This window comes from Tursiops truncatus, chromosome 5 (assembly GCF_011762595.2).
Source record: "Tursiops truncatus isolate mTurTru1 chromosome 5, mTurTru1.mat.Y, whole genome shotgun sequence".
Taxonomy (NCBI): domain Eukaryota; kingdom Metazoa; phylum Chordata; class Mammalia; order Artiodactyla; family Delphinidae; genus Tursiops; species Tursiops truncatus.
Genome location: NC_047038.1, coordinates 124,731,841 through 124,752,563, shown reverse-complemented (window position 1 = coordinate 124,752,563; position 20,723 = coordinate 124,731,841). Strand labels below are relative to the sequence as shown.

The 20,723-nt window shown below is 37.7% G+C and overlaps 1 protein-coding gene across 6 annotated transcripts in view; it reads left to right on the top strand.

The window, feature by feature from the left end:
- Positions 1 to 1,059: 1,059 nt before the first annotated feature.
- Positions 1,060 to 20,723, top strand: part of PDLIM5 (PDZ and LIM domain 5) — a 213,938-nt gene continuing 194,274 nt past the window's right edge. For 5 of the 6 annotated variants that reach the window (XM_073805583.1, XM_019926429.3, XM_033857386.2 and 2 more), the window contains exons 1-2: positions 1,060 to 1,169; positions 4,281 to 4,418. In XM_073805583.1, the coding sequence (XP_073661684.1) occupies positions 4,323 to 4,418 (96 nt within the window). In that variant the 5' untranslated portion in view covers positions 1,060 to 1,169; positions 4,281 to 4,322. Of the gene's footprint in view, positions 1,170 to 4,280; positions 4,419 to 20,723 lie in introns of those variants that run through there. The other variant, XM_073805582.1, reaches the window with a different exon arrangement.

Genomic DNA, 20,723 nt, shown 5'->3' with positions numbered 1-20,723 from the left:
TAACATGTAATCAATATAAAATTATTAACGACATTTTACATTATATTTTTCATTATAAGTCTTCAAAATCTACTTCAACTATAGCTCAATTTGGGCACTACATTTTCAGTGGTAAAGTGAAATCTAGTCCTTCCCAAACAATAAAGTTTGTGTTTAATGGAAGCATGTTATCCTACTTCAGGTTTTAAATTTAAATTAAACTTACATAAAACAAAAAATTCAGTGCTTCAGCCGCAGTAGACACATTTCAAATGCTCAATAGCCACACGTGACTAGTGGCTACGGGTTTGGACAGAGCATAGTTTTGGGTCTTCTCTAGAATTTTGTTTGCACTTCTAGGAGACTCACGGACCCCATGAACCTTGCTTTACATGTCCCTTGGTTAAGAATTGTCCTTTTCACATTTTATAAGCCAATTCACTGTTTAAAAGAAGCCTACAAGTTACTTTCTGTATGTTCACTGAACATTATTCAAATTTGCTCATGAATAAATTCCTTGGGCTAAATCAAGCAACTTTACAGAAACTGCGAAGTGAACTATTGATCTGGATTTAGAAAAATAAGCTGAGGCTATAATGGTTGAACCACTTTTGGTCGCTGCTGTTTATCACGGTCTTCTGGTTTGATAAGAAGATTTAACTTCTAGATATTAAAGTTACTGATTTTCACTTTCCTGACAAGTAAACTTTAAGCGTCTTCACTTTTCAGGGCACATAAAGCTCACCCAAAAAACCAGGCAGTGGCTGCTGAACTTGCATAGACAGGAATTTATCCAAAGCCCTCTCCTATTTTAGCCAAAGCAACTGCTGGCCAATTCAAAGTTTCTTTAGAGAGAAATGCATCCACTATAAAAAAGGCAGGGGGAGCGGACTTTTGCCAGGTACTGCTCAAAACCCCCTAAGACTACTGCCACCGAAAGTCTGTAGTGCAATTGTTTTACCGCAGGGGCTTCTGCTCGCCGCAGCACCCTTCTCCCAGCGCCTCCCAGCCCTGCTCGGCCCGGGGGCGTGGCCGGGGAGGAGGGGGCGTGCCTTGGCTCGGGGGCGGGGCCTGTGGGGGTTGGGGAGCCAGGAGGCGGAAGTTCCCGGGGGCCGTGGGGACGGCGTACACACCACGAGTCACTTGTCAGCGCTCGTCTGAGGCGGAGGCATCGCCGCGCCGGACCCGAGGTGAGTGGCCGCCCGCCGGCGATGCGCGTCTCGGATCCCCGATAGGGAGGAGGGAAAGAAGGGGTCGCCGTACGCAGAGCGCGTGGAGGGAAGCCCAGCTAGTGGAGAGGAGGGGGCGCGCCTCGCGCCGGGTGGCTGCTCAGGTGTTTGCCGGACGCCGATCAGCGGAGGTGGGAGAGCGGCGTGGGAAGAGGAGCGCCCGGGAAAGGGCGGCGCGGGAGCGGGCCCCAGGCCAGAGGACGGGCACTGGAGCTCGGGCGGATTGGGACGAGAGCGGCGGCGTCGCCGGGCACGCACCTAGGCGTCCCGAGACACTCGCGTCCTGCGCGAGTCTCCCGGGGGTGTGGGGAGGAAGCGGGTCTAAACGGGAACGGCGTGCTGATTTTTTATTTGCTCTCACGCTACTGAGAAGCATTTATTTCCCCCCGAATATTGAGGATTGTGTAACCTGTTAGGGGACAACTTCCATGCGTCCAGAAATAAAGCTTGTTTAAAAAACAAATCTGTCATGAACGCCAGATTTATTAGTGCTCGCGTACTTGGTGAGGCTGTTTTTAAAAGACTGTGGTCCCGTTCGTTTGACAGTAAGTGGAAAAAGGAAGGACGTATGGACAGGGCAGTCCTTGGAAAGAAAATTCGTGGCTGCGCTGGGCAGGGTAGGTCTCGGCTGTGATCGCCAGAGCCTCTCCCAAGTCTGCCTTCCTGACCACGGGGACGTTGGAAGCCGCCTGCCTAGGGAGCAGCCGGCTCGGGAACCTTATTTGGCAAACAGGGCTAGGCGTGAACCTCTCTGCTGGAAAACTGTCTCGTCGGCTACTTTCACCCGGTGCCTGTGGCTTTAGTTCTTACACTCTACCTCCACAGTCGCTCAATCTGGGGAAGAAGAGGATCTCAAGATACAGCTTTAATTTCAGACCCTTCTCGGAGAAATTCATCATGAGTTCTTTTCCTTTTCCCACCCACCGAAGAAGCTGGGCTAGGAGTGTGGGAAATGCCAGGCTTCCTGCCTAAGTACTAGAGCGAAGACATTGTTTGGACTTTCCCCTAAAAGACAATCCAGCACGGTACAGAAGTGCCAACATTTTCTACGTGCTTGAAAGCAGAAAGGCTGCTCAATATTTCCTGCCTGCTTGGTATTTAAGGAAGAGTTTGGGCACTAATATTACCAGACCTGGAAAAGGGCAATAGTATTAACAGTTGCTTCGGTTTCAGAATATTTTAAGGCACGTGAAGCTAGCAAAGGGAGAATACTGGAAGGGAAACGACACTAGAAATGAACTGACACTGGTTCTGTAGTGGGGCTGTGACCTTGCCAGTGCTAGAGATTTTAATAACAAATGGGAGAAATCAGGAAGGGAACTCGTAAGTAAAGGGAAGCTGCAGGTACATAGGTTGATATATGAATTAAACACATTTTCTTGTAGGGAACATTGGGATTAGAGGAAGTGGAACCTAACTTTCAAATTCTTCTCTTGACAAAAAGTTAAAGATTAAAAAAGAAGGAGGGGTAGGCTGCCTGTGAAATATCTGTTGGCTTTACACACTTTTGATTTATATTGTGTGCCATTATCCAGTCTTTCTCTACAAGTTCTCTGAAACTTTTATTACAGTGAGAAAGCAATTAGACTATGTGGCTCCTTACTATTTGTGTTTCACATATATCAAATAGCTTGATCTCTGGTTTGGCCTTTTCATCTTTTTAGTGTTTGTTGCATCAGTATTGACGTAATGTATTATTGGCTAGTAGTTCAGTCAACTACTATGCCAGTGGAAAAGCCCATTTTGTTTCTGGGCAGATGCAGGGCAGATTTTCACTGATTTTTCTTTAAGAACTGGACTTATATGAAAGTTTTGCCTCATTTTCCCCATATGAGAAGATGGAATCTGCTTGCTTTTAATATACCCAGTGATTTGCATATCTACATCTGCCACTATTAATTTGGTGTGATGGAATAGAAATTTTCAATGGGTTAAAAAAATGGGATAATATTTTAAGACAGATAATAGGTGATGATTTGGCTGAATAGCACAGATTTTCCAAGGAAGTGTGTCTGAAACAGCTTTTTTTTAAAAAATGTGATTTTAAAATTATTACACGTGTCACATTATTTTTAAAGAGGGAAATAATAGGTGTCTTAGTATTACATTTTAGAAGACCTCCATTCCTCCCAGTTTCTCCCACTCACACATAACCACCATAACAACCAACACCAAACTCCGAGTCACACTTTTTTTTCTTTAGTTTTTTTTTGTTATATAGAAGTACTACCATGAGAGTCATTATGAGCGCACTTCCAGCAAAACACAGAAGAAAGAAAGCACTGAAGCGCTGGTTCTTTTCTAAAGCTCTAATTCTTTCATGCATTAAGATTCACCTTTTATTCCTACCATGTTTAGTCAGACTTATACACTGTGTGGTAAATGCTCACTCCACTTTGCCTGATGAGGTGTGTATATAAAACAAAAAGCAGGTTCTGATTGAAATATCATTGTGCTAGAGTATTGCCCATCATTGCCTGTCCGAAGGAAATGTAAATAATTTCTTTGCGTGGAAAATAACATGTTCCCAGAAGAGGAAATACAAGTTGTACTTTATAATTGGAGAGAATAGTTTTATGCATTAAAAAACAACTTCTCGTTTTAAAGAATTTAGAGTTTGGAAAGCATGAATGAGAGTCTACCGATTTGTAGTTCTTTTCATATGTTAGGATAACTTAGAATTTAAGTAAGTGAAATTGAAGGACTCTTGCTAACTGCAGGCAGAAGGACAGGGAAAATCATTTTGAATTAAACCTGAAATAAAGTTTTGTTGTTTTTTTGTATAAAATGAAGTGTTGTAAAGTACTTTGAATTAAAGTTTGTATGCAAGAAGCCACAAATTGTAGTGTAGCAAGTTGTAAAACTGATCAAATGTCTAGAAATATACTCTGATATGGAATTTTTAGACTATGGAAATTGGCATGAGTTTAGAGATTATGTATTAGCTCATAGATTCCTTTTCTTTGACTGAAATGAGAACTTAATATGACTTATTTTGCATATCCCCTCTTCCCCCCAAAACAAAATACTGAAGATAAACATTTTTGTTAACCATCTAATTTTCTTTCACAGTTTCTTTCATTTTTGGGCATTGGACTTTGAGCCATTAGAACCATGAGCAACTACAGTGTGTCCTTGGTTGGCCCAGCTCCTTGGGGTTTCCGGCTACAAGGTGGCAAGGATTTCAACATGCCTCTGACAATCTCTAGCGTAAGCAAACTTTACAGATTTTATTGTGGATGTTCATTCAATGCATAGTCCTAGAAACATCACGGCCGAGTTGTCGAATTCTCTGGATGACCTGCGCTCTACTTAATAGAATTGCTTATGGAATATGATCTCAGCAAACTTAGTTATGTATAGTAAAGGATGGGCTGGGGAGGGAATTTAGCAAGGATAATTGATTTCAATTAAGCTTATTTTCCCCCATCTTAATAATAAAATTGAAAGCATTTAACTGGGGGGACAGACTCCAAGTCTTTGAAGAGTGGCTAATTTGGGGAGTTCTCTGGACCTTAGTTTCTTCATATGTAATAGAAGTTTACACTGGGATTTTCACGGTCCCTTTGAGCTCCAAAAGCTGTTTATTAGAAACTGTTGATCAATATTGAATAAAAGGACTGTTTTTGGTGTTATTTCCTCAGCTCGCTCTCTGGTGAGGGGTTAGTCTACAGTAAAATGGCCAAAAGCTACTTACCTATGAAGAGAAAACGAAGGGCTTGGATGGCCAACCAGATAGTCAGCCTTTGAATGCTTAAGATTTGGCTGTTTACCTCATGGATTTAGTTTGAATGTATTCTGTGTATATATTTTAATGACATGTTTTCATGATGATAATGACACTGATGAAGGGAGTAATTATAGCTTTCATTTATTGAGGTTTGACTGGGTGTCAGGCATTGTTTCACTTTCATCTCCAGTAGATAATTATTGCTGTTAATTACTTGTATAACATTTCATAGGGTTTTTTGTATATTCAAATAAATATGAATATCTATTCACCTTTTACTTACATGGTAGCATCTTAATACACACTATTCCACACATTGCTTTTTTTCTTAACAATTTACCTTAGAGAGCTTTCCCTGTTACTATTTTTCTTTTTCTTTTTTTTTTTAATAACAGATGTATAGGATTCTTTTGTAGGGAAGTAAAATTTATTTAAGTAATCCCCTATTGAAGGGCATTTATACTGTTGCCAGTATTGCTATTACAAGTAATGCTTCAGTGGATATCATATATACATAATTATATATGTATAATTTTGATAGGTTATGCCAGTTTGCACTTTTGTGTAATACATAAAAAAATCTATTCCCCCAACAGCATTACCAGCAAAGTTTTGGGCTTTTGCCAAGTTCTTTACTTCATCTCAGTTAATTCTCACACCAACCTGTGAAGTAGTGGTTTTATTCTCATTGTAAAGAACTGTGCTGTGAGCTCCCATGGCTGGTGTGGAAGAACTGGCTTTCAAGCAGTTAATGCTCTGCTTCCTCCCCAATAAGCTTTATCCTAAATTTAGGTAGATTGCTTCTCTACTTAGATATTTAGAGAGTTATCTTTTGGTTTAATTATATAGGTACTTATTATTTAATTATATATGTGTATATATATATATATACACACACACACACACACACACACACACACACACACACACACACACACTGCTTCTTACAGTATGTATATCCAACTCGATTTTGAAAGATTAAAAATAAGTTTGTAACAATTACGTATCTCTATTAAAATACTTCAAATCCCAGTTTACTAATGAAGTTTTCCTTGTTTCTTGGCTCTGGATTTTTAAAATAGTTATCTTTATCAAATTCCATCTTGATTCCAGTTACTCAGATTTTACAAGGAAACACATGTATGTAATCCAGCCTGAAAGTTTTAAGACTTTGCCTGGTTGGATGAAATTTTAAATGTAAAGCATCTGTGTGAAAATGTGTCTTGTGATTTATTCCTGTTTGAGGGGGGCAGTATCTTTTTGCCTCCTACTGAAGAGCCATCATGAAGAAAGGAAGAATATTTGAATATTGTCTGTTTTTGCATTCTGTTTACATTATTTTACATTAATTTTGAATATCCTAGTTTATGATAATGGACTAAAGAAAATTATGGTTTAAATGCTTCCATTTTTTTGCTGCAAAAAAAGTGTAGAAACAAATTAACACCTCATGCAACACACTTTGTTGTTTGATTGTAGAAGTGCAAATGGAGTATGTAAATATTGTGGTACCATACCTTTAAAAAAGTTTTCTGTGCTTCAGTTTCCTGGCAGACAATCTGAGTTCCATGTTGTGATGCTGATACAACAGAACACTGTGTACATACATATGTGCCCTCTCCTGGCACAGAAGAAATGCTTTCCTTGTGTAGACAGAGTGTTAATTAAAGGATTTTGAACACACTGATTAAAAGAGACTACGGTAACAAAGCTGCTGAGTTATTTCTGTTCTCTTACAAAAGTCTCTGCCATCTCCTGTGACCTTTTTGGGCCTTGTGCAGTGGGGCATGCAATTCATTCTGGATTGGCGAGGAGAGGGAATGTTGGTGCAACTGTGCAGCTAGGCTGTTGGCCTTTCATTGTAGTTATTTTTAACCCCTTGTGTGGTTCAGTTTAAACAGGCCTAGAAACATTGCCTAATAAAGATGGGTGCCTAATAACTAATCCATATTGTGGTAGTAAGATTATTAATGTTATACCTCATCTTAATTAGTTCTCTGGTTATATTTATTCTGCCTTAATTATGTAAAATTATTGGGATATATTTCAGTGGTCACCAGATTATTTAATTAGTAGTATCAAGAAGCAATTAAAACCTGAAAGCATGCCTTAAAATATGTAATTTAGTGATTCTCTTACTTTAATAATGTATGTGGAATTCTTAACAAGGTCTGGCATGGTATTCTCTCAGTTGTTATCTTTTACAATAATATGAAATTAAAAAGAAAAAATTTAGAGACTTGAAACATCAAATCCCCCATAATTTTAGGGAACATAGCAGTTATGTATTTTTTTACTTACAGTCTGTTGGAATTGATAAAGAAAAATAAACTTACAGGTTTGTGCTTCGCTAGGAACCTGCATCTATATATAGTTCAAACGTATACAGTATTTCCTCCGGTCATGTATTATTATGATGAACTCCAAAGGGCTCTTTACGTTTCCTTATAATATTGGAACTCTGTGATATCAAATGTATTTGAGATAAATAAGCCATTGGCTGGGACTTGAACATTCTGTTTTCTTGAGATTTCGTTACCAGCATAGGAATATATGGATTATGACTTGCTTCGTAAAGCATACAAACTGTAAAATTTTAACATTACTCTCAGATTTTGTTCCCCGTCTCTTCTGTATGAGTTTTGCATACTTTTTTAGTAGGTGGGTTTCTAAGATAAGATTGGTGATTGTTGCAGACTTTTTGAAAAGATCGTCAAATTGCTGTAATTGCCTGATCCCATGTCATTGTCTTAAATTTCCTATCCTTAAAGTGGTGTGTTGGCTACTGGAGTTTGCAGGCTGTCTTTTTATGACCCTGTATTTATGGAATTGCCTTGAAGCCATGGTATGTGAGGATGGGTTTTATTGTAGCAGTGTGGGTTTGTTGGTCTTTGCCAATATATTTTATAAGAAGAAATAGGAGACTTGTTGCACAATTCAAGGCCGTATTTTGGCAAGTTGCTGACCCTCATGATGGAATTACAAGAAAGATAGTGTATTTGTGAATAACATTTTAAGTACAGCATCCTAAAATTGAAATACTCTCCTTGTGTTATTTTCTGATGTATGACATTAGAATTTTTCCCTTAGCTGTCAGTATTTGGATTTCCTGAAGTTGATCTCCCAATTCTCTATAAACACATCTATGGTGTTTCTTTAGCAGATAAAATCAGGTCAGACATTTTAATACCCAAATAATAGAGATTTTGATTCTCAACAGTTAGGGGCGGATCATTTGTTACCAGGTCAGACAAGATTTTAGTTGGATTTGAAAAGCAGAAGAAATGTACCATTTCCTGGAGTATGGAGTCCCGTTTAGGAGTATTAATAGAACAGAGAAAGAGGCGTGAAAACACTTTGCTGTGAATTCATTCATTCAGTAATTAAAAGGATACTTCCTAGAAGCCATTGAAGAAGAGACAAAGCATTGGGGAGTACAAAGGTTGGGGAGAAAAATAAACACAGTACTAGACAATGTCATAAGACCTGTCACAAGACAATATTTGATGGAATGACAGAGATACAGATAAGTGTTTCTCAGTTTCAGTGGGCACAGACCTTTCATATCTGTTTAGGGGTAGAGGGTTGGCTTCCTACAGGAGAAATTAATTGAACTGGTCCTTGAAGAATGAAATCTGAACACCTCAAAGTCAGTATTTCTCTGTGTTGGTTTTCAGTTCAAAGTGAAGACGAAGACTTTTCTTGCCATTGCTTGAGTCTGAGTGAAGCTGTGAATATAGCTGAGTGATTCTCCAGACAGGCCAGCTGCAGAGTTTCCCTCCTAGAGGTGGGCAGAAAGAGACTTTCAGTCCTCAAGCTGAAATGGGAGAACCATCCTCCCTTGAATAAATGGGCCCATTGTTAATTTTAAGCTGTTGAGTATTTTCTTTTACATTCCCTTCCAACTACCCTGTTATTATGCCAAGTGAGAAAGTTGATAATTTAGCTTGTTTAACTGCATAATGTGCATTTCACATGTATGTTCACCCTCTGCTTTTAAAATATTAATCACCTTTTGTGGGGGGCTCAGAGACCTGTCTTTTCCCACGTGGCAGTTTTCTGTCATTTGTGGTCCCAAGGGTCAAGAATCTCAAGATAATTCTGAAGGTTTTTTTCTGGTTTGTTATTTGTAAAGAAATGAAAATCTTTATCAGTATGTTTTATTGTAAGTTAATAGTTTGAGGAAAAAAAGGCTTTTTTTTTTTTTTTAGTTTTTAATGAATATTGGGCATTTTGGAAAGTTATTGGTTAAAAGGAATTTTACTGGTATGCAGGATTTTTGTATCTGATGGAAGAAACAATATTGTAGAGATTGGGTGAAGTAAGAATAGCACTTTAGACCTAAGTAAGGGAGATTTTCATACAAGCTATTCAGCTACTCATGAGTTAGGTCTAATATTTGCTTACTTAAACTCAGAATAACCAAAGCCTATAGACTTGTTTTCAGTCATTTTTGAGAACTTTCAATGCAAAGAGCTTGTGATGATTGTTGGTTAGGCTGCAGTGTGAATATATAGTTAATCTGAATATACAGTTACTCTTTGTCTGAAATATCCTGTTTGCAGTAGTTCTTACCCAGGTTCCCATGCACTGCAAGACTGGTCATGGCCTTTTCCCCCAGTTACAACTGCATGGAGGAGAAATACGATATGAGCTAGTTAATCTAGGAGCAAACATTGCTCCAGATAAAAAGGGGTTGTTTCTTTGGCATCTTATTATTATTATTTTTAATTTATTTATTTTATTTTTGGCTGCGTTGGGTTTTTGTTGCTGCGCGGGGCTTTTCTCTAGTTGCGGCGAGCGGGGGCTACTCTTCCTTGCGGTGCACGGGTTTCTCATTGCGGTGTCTTCTCTTATTGCAGAGTATGGGCTGTAGGTGTGCAGGCTCAGTAGTTGTGGCACTCAGGCTCAGCAGTTGTGGCTCGCAGGCTCTAGAGCACAGGCTCAGTAGTTTTGGCTTACGGGCTTAGTTGCTCTGCTGGATGTGGGATCTTCCTGGACCAGGGCTCGAACCCGTGTCTTCTGCATTGGCAGGCGGATTCTTAACCACAGCACCAACAGGGAAGCCCCTCTTTGGCGTCTTATAAGAGATAATTATGTTTCAGCTTTAGGAGGTGAGACTCTAGGCCTTTGTTTGAATTTTTGAAATGTAGAAATATTGAGTATACGATATAAAACTTGACAAAACAAGATCCTCACATGTGAAATGTTAATATATGTATGGATTTGCAAATAAGTGATATAATATTGGGAATGAAAAGAAAACATTAAGAAAGTAATGAGCAGTGACCATGGTGTGGTGACCCCTAATTTAGGTATTCTGGGTGCAGAGCCACTGTATAGCCCTGCTGGGAATTCAGGTTTGTTTTTCAAATTACAGAGTGGGAAAATCACTTTTATAGCATAGATACTCTTTTTTTTAAAGGTAATAAAATATTTAGGTATGGACAGAACAGACAGTATTGAATGAATGTTTAAAGTCAGGCTTGGAAGAATTTTTTATAGTATTAAAATGGAATCTCTCAAATCTTCACTTCCCCATCTTCTATCACCTTATTATCATTTCTTTCTTGTTGCATAAGTGGAGTTATCTATCCTTCTGTAAATACTCAGATTTCTGTTACAGCTGAGTTTGTTACCCATTTTGTATGATAATTACTGGAACAAAGTTCATCAACCTCATTGGCATTTAGTCCACCCGGCAGGGCTAAGCAGTTGCAGCAGATGTCCTTGTCCAGCCTAAATGGAGGAGAGTAAAATGAACCGGGGACTTGATGGGAGGGAAAGAACAAGTTAGATTGAAAGAGAAAAAGAAAGAGGCAGTTTTAAAAAGGTCACAGTGGGAACAGTTATTTACTGGGTCAGATTTGGTACTCAAGAAATCTTCACCCTTCACCCTTTTCCCCCTTCTAAAGTTTGGTTAATTTATGCTTTTCTTTAGGTAAGATATTCATATGCGTTGAAAGCCAAATGACTCAATAGCGTTTAGAGGAAAGAGCCTCCTGTTGTCCCGTCATTCATTTCCTCTGCCTGGAAGCAACCAGTGTTAGCAGTTTCCTGTGTATACTCTCAGGGATAATCTATACAGATGTGTGAAAATACATATATATCCTCATCATCCCCCTTTCCAACACAAATAGTATCCTTAAAAATCTGCTTTTTTTTTGGCATTTTGCTTTTTTCACTTAACCCCAAGTCAGTAAATATATCCTCATTCTTGTACAGCTGCATTGTATTTGGATTTATCATAATTTATTTAACCAGTTCCTATTGATGGACAATTAGGTGGTTAGGTTGTTTCTAATCTTTTCCTTTTAGTAACACTGTAGTGTAATTTTTGCATCAATAACTATATCTATCTGTATATGGCATATATATGAGCATACCTGTGAGATAGATTCCTAGAAATGGAATTGCTGAGTCAAAGAGTTGTATGCAATTGTAATTTTGATTGATATTGCCAAATATCTCTATAGAGACACTCCTACCCACAATGAGAAAGCCAGTTTCCTCATACCTGTGCTAGCACAAGTTTGGACAGACTTTCATCTTTTCCAATCAGATGGGCCTATTTCCATCTTTCTCCTTTTTTACAGGGCTTAATCACAGGTATTCTACAGAGGATTCTGTATGTTTTTAAGTGGCTCTTTTTTTTTTTTTCCATTTTGCATGAGAATGTACAAAATAAAGATGTGCTGACCTTCTTTAAATGATTTTTTAACTTCTGGGGGGATGCTATTTATTTGAATTTTTTCATTTAGAGCTTTGGTTAATAATTATCCTCTATCATTTGTTTCCTATTTCCAAACGGATTTCCTCCCTCTGTTAACATATTACTTCCAATTACATGGTGAAAGGTTTTTTTGTTTTTTGTGGAATAGTTTTTGGCATAGTGCCCTGTCATAAACTTTCTGAAAAATTAAGCAAATCACATTTAATAGATTTCAGGTTGTTGCCTTTGGAGTTTCTCCAGCAGCCTGATATATTGTGGAATTTTAAATCCTACTCTTCTCTAGCTCCCCTTACGGATGTGACAAAGAGACTGACCATAATGAGGTATTTGGCCTGGTCCCTGGACATAGTAAAATTCACCCTTAGGAACCTCACTGTTTTCATATCAACTGTTATTAGCCAGTGGAGCATAACAAGTCACAACGGTTTCCAGTGTTTCATAGCATAGTGAGTCAGGCATGTGAAGGCATCCTAACGTGTGGCACGATATATTTCTTCATTTTACCTGGGTGTAAGCAGCAGAGAGTGTAAGTGTTGGTAACCTTGGTGACAAGAAGAGTCAGAATGCCAGGGATGTTTGTTTATGTGCTTAAAGTTGAGGGAAGGAGGAATTTCCCTTTACTATGCTGTAAAATTTTTAATATGATGAGAAGTGTTTGGAACTAGATAATAAGTTGCACCATTTGTTATTTGAATTCTGTGACTTGTTAAACACTTTTTCCTAGGATTCAAAAAGTGATTTAACAATGACCACTGTTCTTCATTGTAATTATCTTGGGTAAATTTTGATTTACCAAAAGAGGAAGTGTTTTGTTTTTTTTTTTAATGACATTAACAACCGAATCCCATTTACGGTTGATTCCTTAGGGGCTTGAGTGTTGTGATTTGGTTCCATTGAGAATCCAGTTACAGTATTAGACCAGTATTTCTCAAATGATTTCTGAGATATTAGCTTTTAGAGATGGTGAAACTTAAAATTTTAGTAAGGTTGTATAATGCTAGCCAGAGGAGATTGTAGATATGTTCTGAAAGTGTTTTCTTCTTGAGAAAACATACTGGAGGACAGATATCCTTCAGAAAGCAAATGCTTTGTTCCTTAACTAGCAACCCTTAGGGATCATCTGGAGAAAGAAGTTTGTAAATAAATACAAGCATTGTTATGCATGTAATTTTCATGACTTTGGACATTCTCTTGAAGAATCTCCGTGCTACTGACTTCCAAATATTCTATGATTGGTTCTTTTGATCTTTTTATACTAGGCATTTCTGTTTATATGTACCTTTATTCATTCTGGAAGATTCTAGTTCGTATCTAATTCTCAGAGTGACACTTTGATAGCTTAGCAGACAGAGGTGTTTCCAAACTTCATCAATGGCTTGTTCCCTCCTAGGCTGTTTCCTCATCTTCAGGGTGGCACCTTGCCGAGGCAGGAATTCTAAAATCCTGCATTTAATATATTAATCCCGTCAGACCCACTTGGCAGAACTGAGTTTACAGTCCAAAACGCCTGTTTTGAACCCTTAAGTCCTTGGTCTCTCTATTCTCTATGCACAGTACCTTTAGCCCTACCCATCCATCAGGGCACATTCATATACTAGGTGCTCTTTGAAATGTTTGACGGCTCCAACTCACTTGGGTCTCCACTTTCTTTCCTATATTAAATAATAATAATGACAATACACTGACATTTATTGAGCCCCTGTTATTGTCTAGGCCCTGATGTAGATACTTTGCACATGTTCGATTATTTAATTCTCATAGTGACCCTCTGAGGAAGTATGATTTAAAACCTCTGATTTGCAGATGAAGAAACAGAGAGACAGAGCAGTTACATAAGATGCTCAAAGTTACACAGCTAGTAATTGGTTAGGCTTAGGATGTGATACCAGACAAACTGAGTAGTAATACTGTAATGCTTTTAAACCAGTATACTCTGTTTTCTGGGAATAGGTGACAGTTTTTACTACTGACAACCAAGTTTGTATGTGTTTCTTAAAGAGAGAATCAAAGACTTGTGTAAATGGGAGTAACTGAGATTACTTTTAAAACTATGACTAGTTTCTAAACTAATCATTAGCATCATAAGAGATTTTTAAAATGTACCTTCTAGGCCCAGACTTTGAATTCAGGATGTTTAGGGATTCTCACATGCCTTATGGATGTTTCTCGTGTACCATCGAATCCCATTTTGTACGCTAATGTTTGGGAACATTATGTAGCTTTTATTTCTTAAAAATATTTTTAGTATGGATCTTTTGTTATTTAGATCACTTCATCAAAAAGATTAAGGCTAAATTGCAGTGGAACTGCCACTGACTAAATAATGTGACAGATCTGCTTTTCTCCGACTACTGGTCTTTTCACTTTTTTCAGGGTTCAGTCAACATAGGTCAAATCCTTTTTGGAAATAAATGTCAGTGTTAATAATATATGATATCAGGCTTCAGTTCTATTTATGATGCTGAAAGTATCTTTAGAACACTTTGAAGTTGGCACATTACTTATAATATTTTAAGACTATAAAATTTAATAATGAATGTTAAATTTACCAAAGACGTCTGGAGGAATCTTTAGTAAATTTAACCAGTATATAACCAAGTATATAACAAGTATAGTTGGTTTTGTTTCATACCTCATTGTTAAGATAAAGTGGTAAAATTTATGTTAAAAGGAACTGCATATAGTCTTTTTAAGGCCACATTTTTGGTCTTCATATTATGTTTCACGGTGGTACAGTTTAAGAACATACAAATAGGTCATATACTTTGTTAAATCATGAACCTCTCTCACCAGGAAAAAAACCGCTACAGCTCTGGGTCTTATTTACTCAAGATAGTACTAAAATTCCCCGTACATGTTCAATAACTGTTGACTGATGATTGTAATGATGATGGGGACAAATGGGAAGCTGGGTTGCAGTTATAGTCGTTTCTTCTAGAATTGTTTCGTTAATGAAAATGATTAATAGTTATAGTTAACTGATGAGACATTTTGGTTTTCTTTGTTTTTAATCCTAGTCAGGGTTGGTTTCTAGGAAACGCCCCCTATGTTACTTAATGTAATAGCCCTCTGCCTCCCTAGGTACGGAGTCTTCCTGTGTGTCAGCCCGAGTTTGTTTTCTCTGTATTTGACCCAGTAGTTCTCTTTCTATCCTTTAGTGTCATGCACAACAAAGGATAGCCCTCGCACACATTACAGCCTTTCCAGTAGGTGACTGACTTGTATTTCCTTTTAAGTCTTGTGGATCTTCTGTTGGAAGCCATTTCTTCAAGTGTTTCTTTCTTGACGGTTGCCTCTCTTCACACCCCTGAGCATTTGCCTTTAAAAGTAGTTCAGTTTTTAAATGTCTCTTTATGTGTGACTCCCAGAACTGAACCTAACACTTCATACATTAAGACCAATGCAGAAGTATAGTTACTAAGTAAGGAAACTGATTTTTGTGACCAGACAGTGCAGGATTTAGAACTGCCCTGGGCACTGGGCTTGATAGAATTTTTACTGTTTTCTCTGTATACTATTATACTATTTGCAGTTTTTACAATGTGTGTGTCTTTTGTTTAAAAAGTGAAAGGAAATTAAAACTGCCCTGTGCTTTGTAGACATGCAAACTCAGGCTTGTCTGGACATATATGGAAGTTAGGAGAGCCTGAGAGGGGCAGGTGTTTGTGTATGTGTGTGCTGTTTGCATGAAAGATAAAGGGACTTCATGGGAAGGAATTCAAGAAACACGTAAGTGAGGTGTGTTCAAGCTTAGTCCTTGGAGATTTTATTATTATTATTTATTATCTTTTAGGAGAGATGGGTAAATTCTTGGTACAGCAGAGTACGTCCTCTTGGTATTGTCTTCTGATGCTGCCCTTCTCCTGAATGACTCATGCCAGAGCCCTAAGAGAAGGTGTTAACATAGATTCGTTAGGCTCTTACTGTGTATTAGGCTTGGATAGAGAGGGTGGTTCTCTGTTTTCTGACAAACAGGTACGTGGAACATGATGTGGAATATAAGAAGGAGCTTGGAAGTAGGAGAGGACATATATGTAATGAGACTTGGTCAAAAACCACAGTAATATGAGCTTTGATCATACAGCCTAGTTAGGATGGTAGGGAACTTCTCGACTAGTGTCTATGGAATCCATAGAGGAGATGGAAGTAGCAGCGGTGGACAGAATTTACTATTCCTACATCTGGGCATGGAGCCATTTATTCAGTATCACTATTGAGCACCTACTGTGTGCTCAGTCCTGGTCTAGGCACTGAAAGTACACAAAACTAAGTCATTATTGTTATGAACCTTATATTCCAGTAAGAGGGGCTGTTAACTCACAAGTGTATAGATAAATAAGCAATGTAATTTAATAAGGTGATGTGCCAGGGAATAATTGGGGGAAGGGTATATGGGGGAAGGGTTTTACCTTAAGTTGGGCCGTCAGGACAGGCCCTTCTGACTGAGGAAGCAACATTGACTTAAGGATAAGAAGCCAGTCATGGGAAGAGGAAGGAGAACAGCACTGCAGGCATCAAGAGGCCTGGAGGCAAGAAAGAGCTTGGCGTGTTCAAGGAGGAGAAAAGGAGTGGCAGGAGTGCAGGGAGCGAGGAGGCAAGTGGAATGAGATGGGGGATGGGAGGGAAGCCAAGTGTCAGAATAAGAGATAAGGAGGCTTAAGGGAGTGAGGAGATGTCACTGGGGGTGATGGTGGGACAACTGGGGGTTTGAGAAGGATTCTGATGCCTCTGGATCAGAGCTGAGCTAGGAAGAGTGGGTTACTATTACTGTGATTTTAGCATATCTGCAAGCTGGTGTGTTTTTAAATTGGTTTTGATAGAAATTTCAGGGGAAGAATTCCAAAAATATTTTGAGCAAAGGACTAACCATATAACCTTCCAAGGTGGCTACTTGGAAGTAAGATACTCATTTTAATATGTTTGTTTGGAAAAGTTAATTATAAGTTGTAACACATACATTATTATTTTCTCATTGTTATTTGCACACTGATTACAGTTTTTCTCTTTTGTGTTCTTTTAAGTTTTATTATCACTGTAAGAAGCGGCTTGTTTCCCAGATGGCTTCTGTTTTCAGTTACTTGTGATGTTATGACCTTTTCTACTTTAATAAGGAAATGTTGCATACACCTTCAGGAGTTGTATACAAATTATGCTGGTAACACTTTTTCAAGAGTCTGCCTCAGAGATAAAGTGAGTGTTAGGGTGTTTATTCTAGGTCAGATATGTTGAGCTGGAAAATATTTTAATAGTGTTTATTTTTAAAAAGAATGTTTTAGCCTGTTGGTTAATGTGCCCCATGCCGAAAGTTATGTTTTGTGGCCCCTTTATTATTTCAAGTGGAGGGAGTTTATGAGATTTAATGTTTTTCATTTCTGAACCTTTCAGAGAGGTCACTGGAACAGGATTAACATCTCATAAGAAAAGACTGACAGTTGACACTTCAGTAAATTCAGATTTTCATGCCTTAAATACATTGTTAATGGGTAAAAGTGTTGTCAATATCATGTAGCTCTAGGTCTGTAATAATAAATCATAATGCTTTAGCAAATGATGTAACTGCATACTTCATATTTAAGGTCAACTTTTTATAAATTCAGGGAATGAATGAGTTTCCTATGAGTTTTGGGGTATATTTGCAAAATAACACTTTACAGCCAACTTAGGAATATCTGTGTTACATTAAGTATGACAAAATAATAATACTAGTGTAAAAGAACTGTCAGTCTAGATAAAGTTTTCTGAACAACTTTATCTTAAGATTTAAAGTAATCTAATAGTAATTAATTTCCAGCCTAAAGAAAAACACTGCAGGCAGTTGTGATTATATCATGATGAATGGTCAAACGTCCATGACTGTGTTTTATTACCAAAGCTAATATAGTAGTATTGTATTTTTTATTAATTTTTTTTACCACAGTCCTTGGAGGTTTAGTTTTTCTCCCAATATACCATTTTAAGATTATATTTTTAGTGGACAATATTCTACATGCTGTTTAGTGTAGTTGTTACCAGTGCAAGCTCTGGAGCACAATGTCTGCGTGTGAATCCTGGCTCTGTAATTTACCAGCTATATATATCTGGACAAATTACTCGACTGTGCCCCAGGTCCTTAACTGTCAAATGGGGGAAAAATATTTACATCATAGGTTTGTTGCATTGAATAAATAAACACCTGTAAAGTGCCTGGCACATAGTAAGAACTCAGTGAAGTTTACCTCATAAGAACAGAGGTTATCTTATAGTAATAACTATTTACTAGTAATATCTAGTTGAAGCAGTTTTGACACTATATATTTCTAGATCCCTCACTTCTTAGATAGTGTCATCTTCCAAATTAATTCTGGTTTTCTTTTTCATAAGTTTTTATAGAAAATTCTCTAGAAGCATCCTTCTCAGTACACACACAGACATACACATGCACACGCACACACATACACAACATACACACACTGCAGTTTGAATTATTTCATGTAACATCTTTTTAGAAGGTATATAATAAATATTTGTTGAATGAATAGCCCATTTCCTTCTTCCATCTGTCATGATCTGGCATAAACTCTCAAAAAGATCTGAAAGGAGAGTTTGCACCGGTAATAACCTCCAATTCGACATTCTTCCCTTAGTGATTGCCATTCACTATAGTTTTTTGTTTTTTTAATTCTTCTAAAGAGGCATGGTAAGCTGTATTGCTGGTGAGAGACAGTCGCTCTAGGGAACAATTTTCTCCTCCAGTGAAGGATAGATTTGATTATAAGAGAGAATATATAAGTGGAATGTAGACTAGGCAAACTTAGCAGTGTGTCTGCCATTTGTACCATTTCTTTCCAGTTTTGGTGCATCAGCCTTTGTGTATTGGTCTCTGATCCTTACCTTGCCCTCTTGCTTTTCTGGCCATAGCCAGCTGGACCTGGGATGGGTGCTTGACCGTCTATAGGCAGTGTAGCCACCTATAGACAAAGTTAGCAGATCTCTGTATGTGGTCATACTATTTGCAAGCCTTATGAATTTTATGAAATATAAAATTTAACTACTCTGAACTTTAGCCATACAAATCAGTATAAATAAATCATTGCTGTTTCTTCGTTGACTTATTTATACTTACTCCACAGATATTTACTGAATGTTGTTATATGCCAGGCACTGTCCTAGGCCCTGGGGATACAGTGGTGTGAATAAAACAAAGTCTGCCTTCCCAGACTTACACTTTAGGGAAGTGAAGAAGTGACAATAAATAAATAAAAATAGTTGGTGATAAATAGTTTGGGGCAAAGCAAAGGAGTATGGGGAAAGGGAGTGGTAGTTGAATGTGAGTTACTGATTTATAGAAGGTGAGCAAATAAGGCCTCATAGATAAGGTGACATTGAACAGAGACTTGGATGAAGTGGGGCGGTGGGGAGAGTATTTTGGGCAAAGGGTAAAGACCATGAGATGAACATTTGCTTTGCATGTTTCAGGAACAGCAAGACTTGAGTGGCTGGAGTAGACTAAGGGGGAAAGTGGTAGAAGATGATTTTAGAACGTTGAAGGTAGTTATTTCCTAAGATTAATTGTATTAAAATCTACAGCAGGTTAGTTGATAGGACAGAAGCATTTTGCCGCTAGTTTAAAATAAGACCTTGTCAACAAATTGATAGGTTTGGGTTTTTTGGGGGGTTTTTTTGGTTTGTTTTTGGAAAACAGTACTGTGGTACACAGAAAATATTTCTCTGAAGTCTGAGAAGTCTGCTGACTGCAGTGTTATTTTATTCAGGATTGATACTAATTGTTAATGTATTTGAGGCTTAAAAGGTTGTAAATATTGGTATTTGTATCCTTAGTACTGTTGTTTATCTGTAGGAAGAGTAACTAGAAATGAGAAGTGGTGTCAGATTTAATATATAGTTCAGTGATGGTAACTTTTGTGGAGTGGTGAGTGCTCACTAATTTCATTGCTGTCACCCTTCCAAGAATATTTAGTTGGAAAGATAAGGTGAAACAAAAAATGATTTTTGTCTTTTCTCCAAGATTTTGGTTTTACCCTTATTTTTCAGTTTTATAATGGAGATCGAGAAATTTTGGTATCTGTTGGGTAATTACTAAAGTAACAGGCAGATTATTAAAGGCATATTAGTATGTAAAATGATTCAGTCTATTTAGGGATTGGTCAAATAATATTTGAAATTGCCTTTTAAGTTTTACTTCCAGAAACATTTCCTGGGAAGCTTTGGTCTCATTACAATGAATGATCATTAAAACATTTCATTTACACCTGGCAGGAATGACCTTTTGAAGTCAACTAGCTTCTCAGGTGGACTGGTAATTATTGTCCAGTTGTCTTCACTTCTGTTACAGTCACAAGACTGTGTTCTGTTGAAATTTAAAATAAAAATAGCTAAATATTTTCTTGGGGAAGGGCAGTTTTCCCAAAGTGTTTATTTTATTATCACCGTTAGCCTTCATCTTTTTTTAAGCTTTAAGTTTTATTATTGCTGGACAATTATCTGTTATCCCAGTGAAAAATTTCGTAATCAGTTGTATTACCTTTTCCGTCAGTGAAGCCCCGCCCTTTGAATTTGCCTGAAGCAGGGACAAGAAGTGTTATAAACAGAAATTTTCTCATCAAAGGAGATTGCTGTGTAAAGGACAGATTTATTCTAATGGAGAGCTACTTTCTAATCTAACTGTAAAGCTCCAAACGTAATCAAGGTAATTTGTTTTTCTAGAGTTGGTAACAATTTAAGACTGATTTTTCAGTGACTTTGTGAAGCAAGTGTTTTCCTCAGCAACATTTGGAAGTTGATTTAGCAGGCTGTTTAAATAATTAGGTCTTGTGCTTGTCTGGTTTTGATAATTCACATTTTGGCAAATGCAATAGACTTTGAGTTTCACGGTCAAATTCGGCCTTCGCCAGAAATGGTGATTATTATTTGCATTGATGTTAATTTTATTTTAACCTCAACAAAGTCATAGTTTTTCTTTAAAGAGGAAAATAAAAATTAAAAACAATAGCAGAAAAGTAGAATGGTGGTTAAAGGGCCTAGGGGGAGAGGGAGATGGGGAGTTGTTTAATGG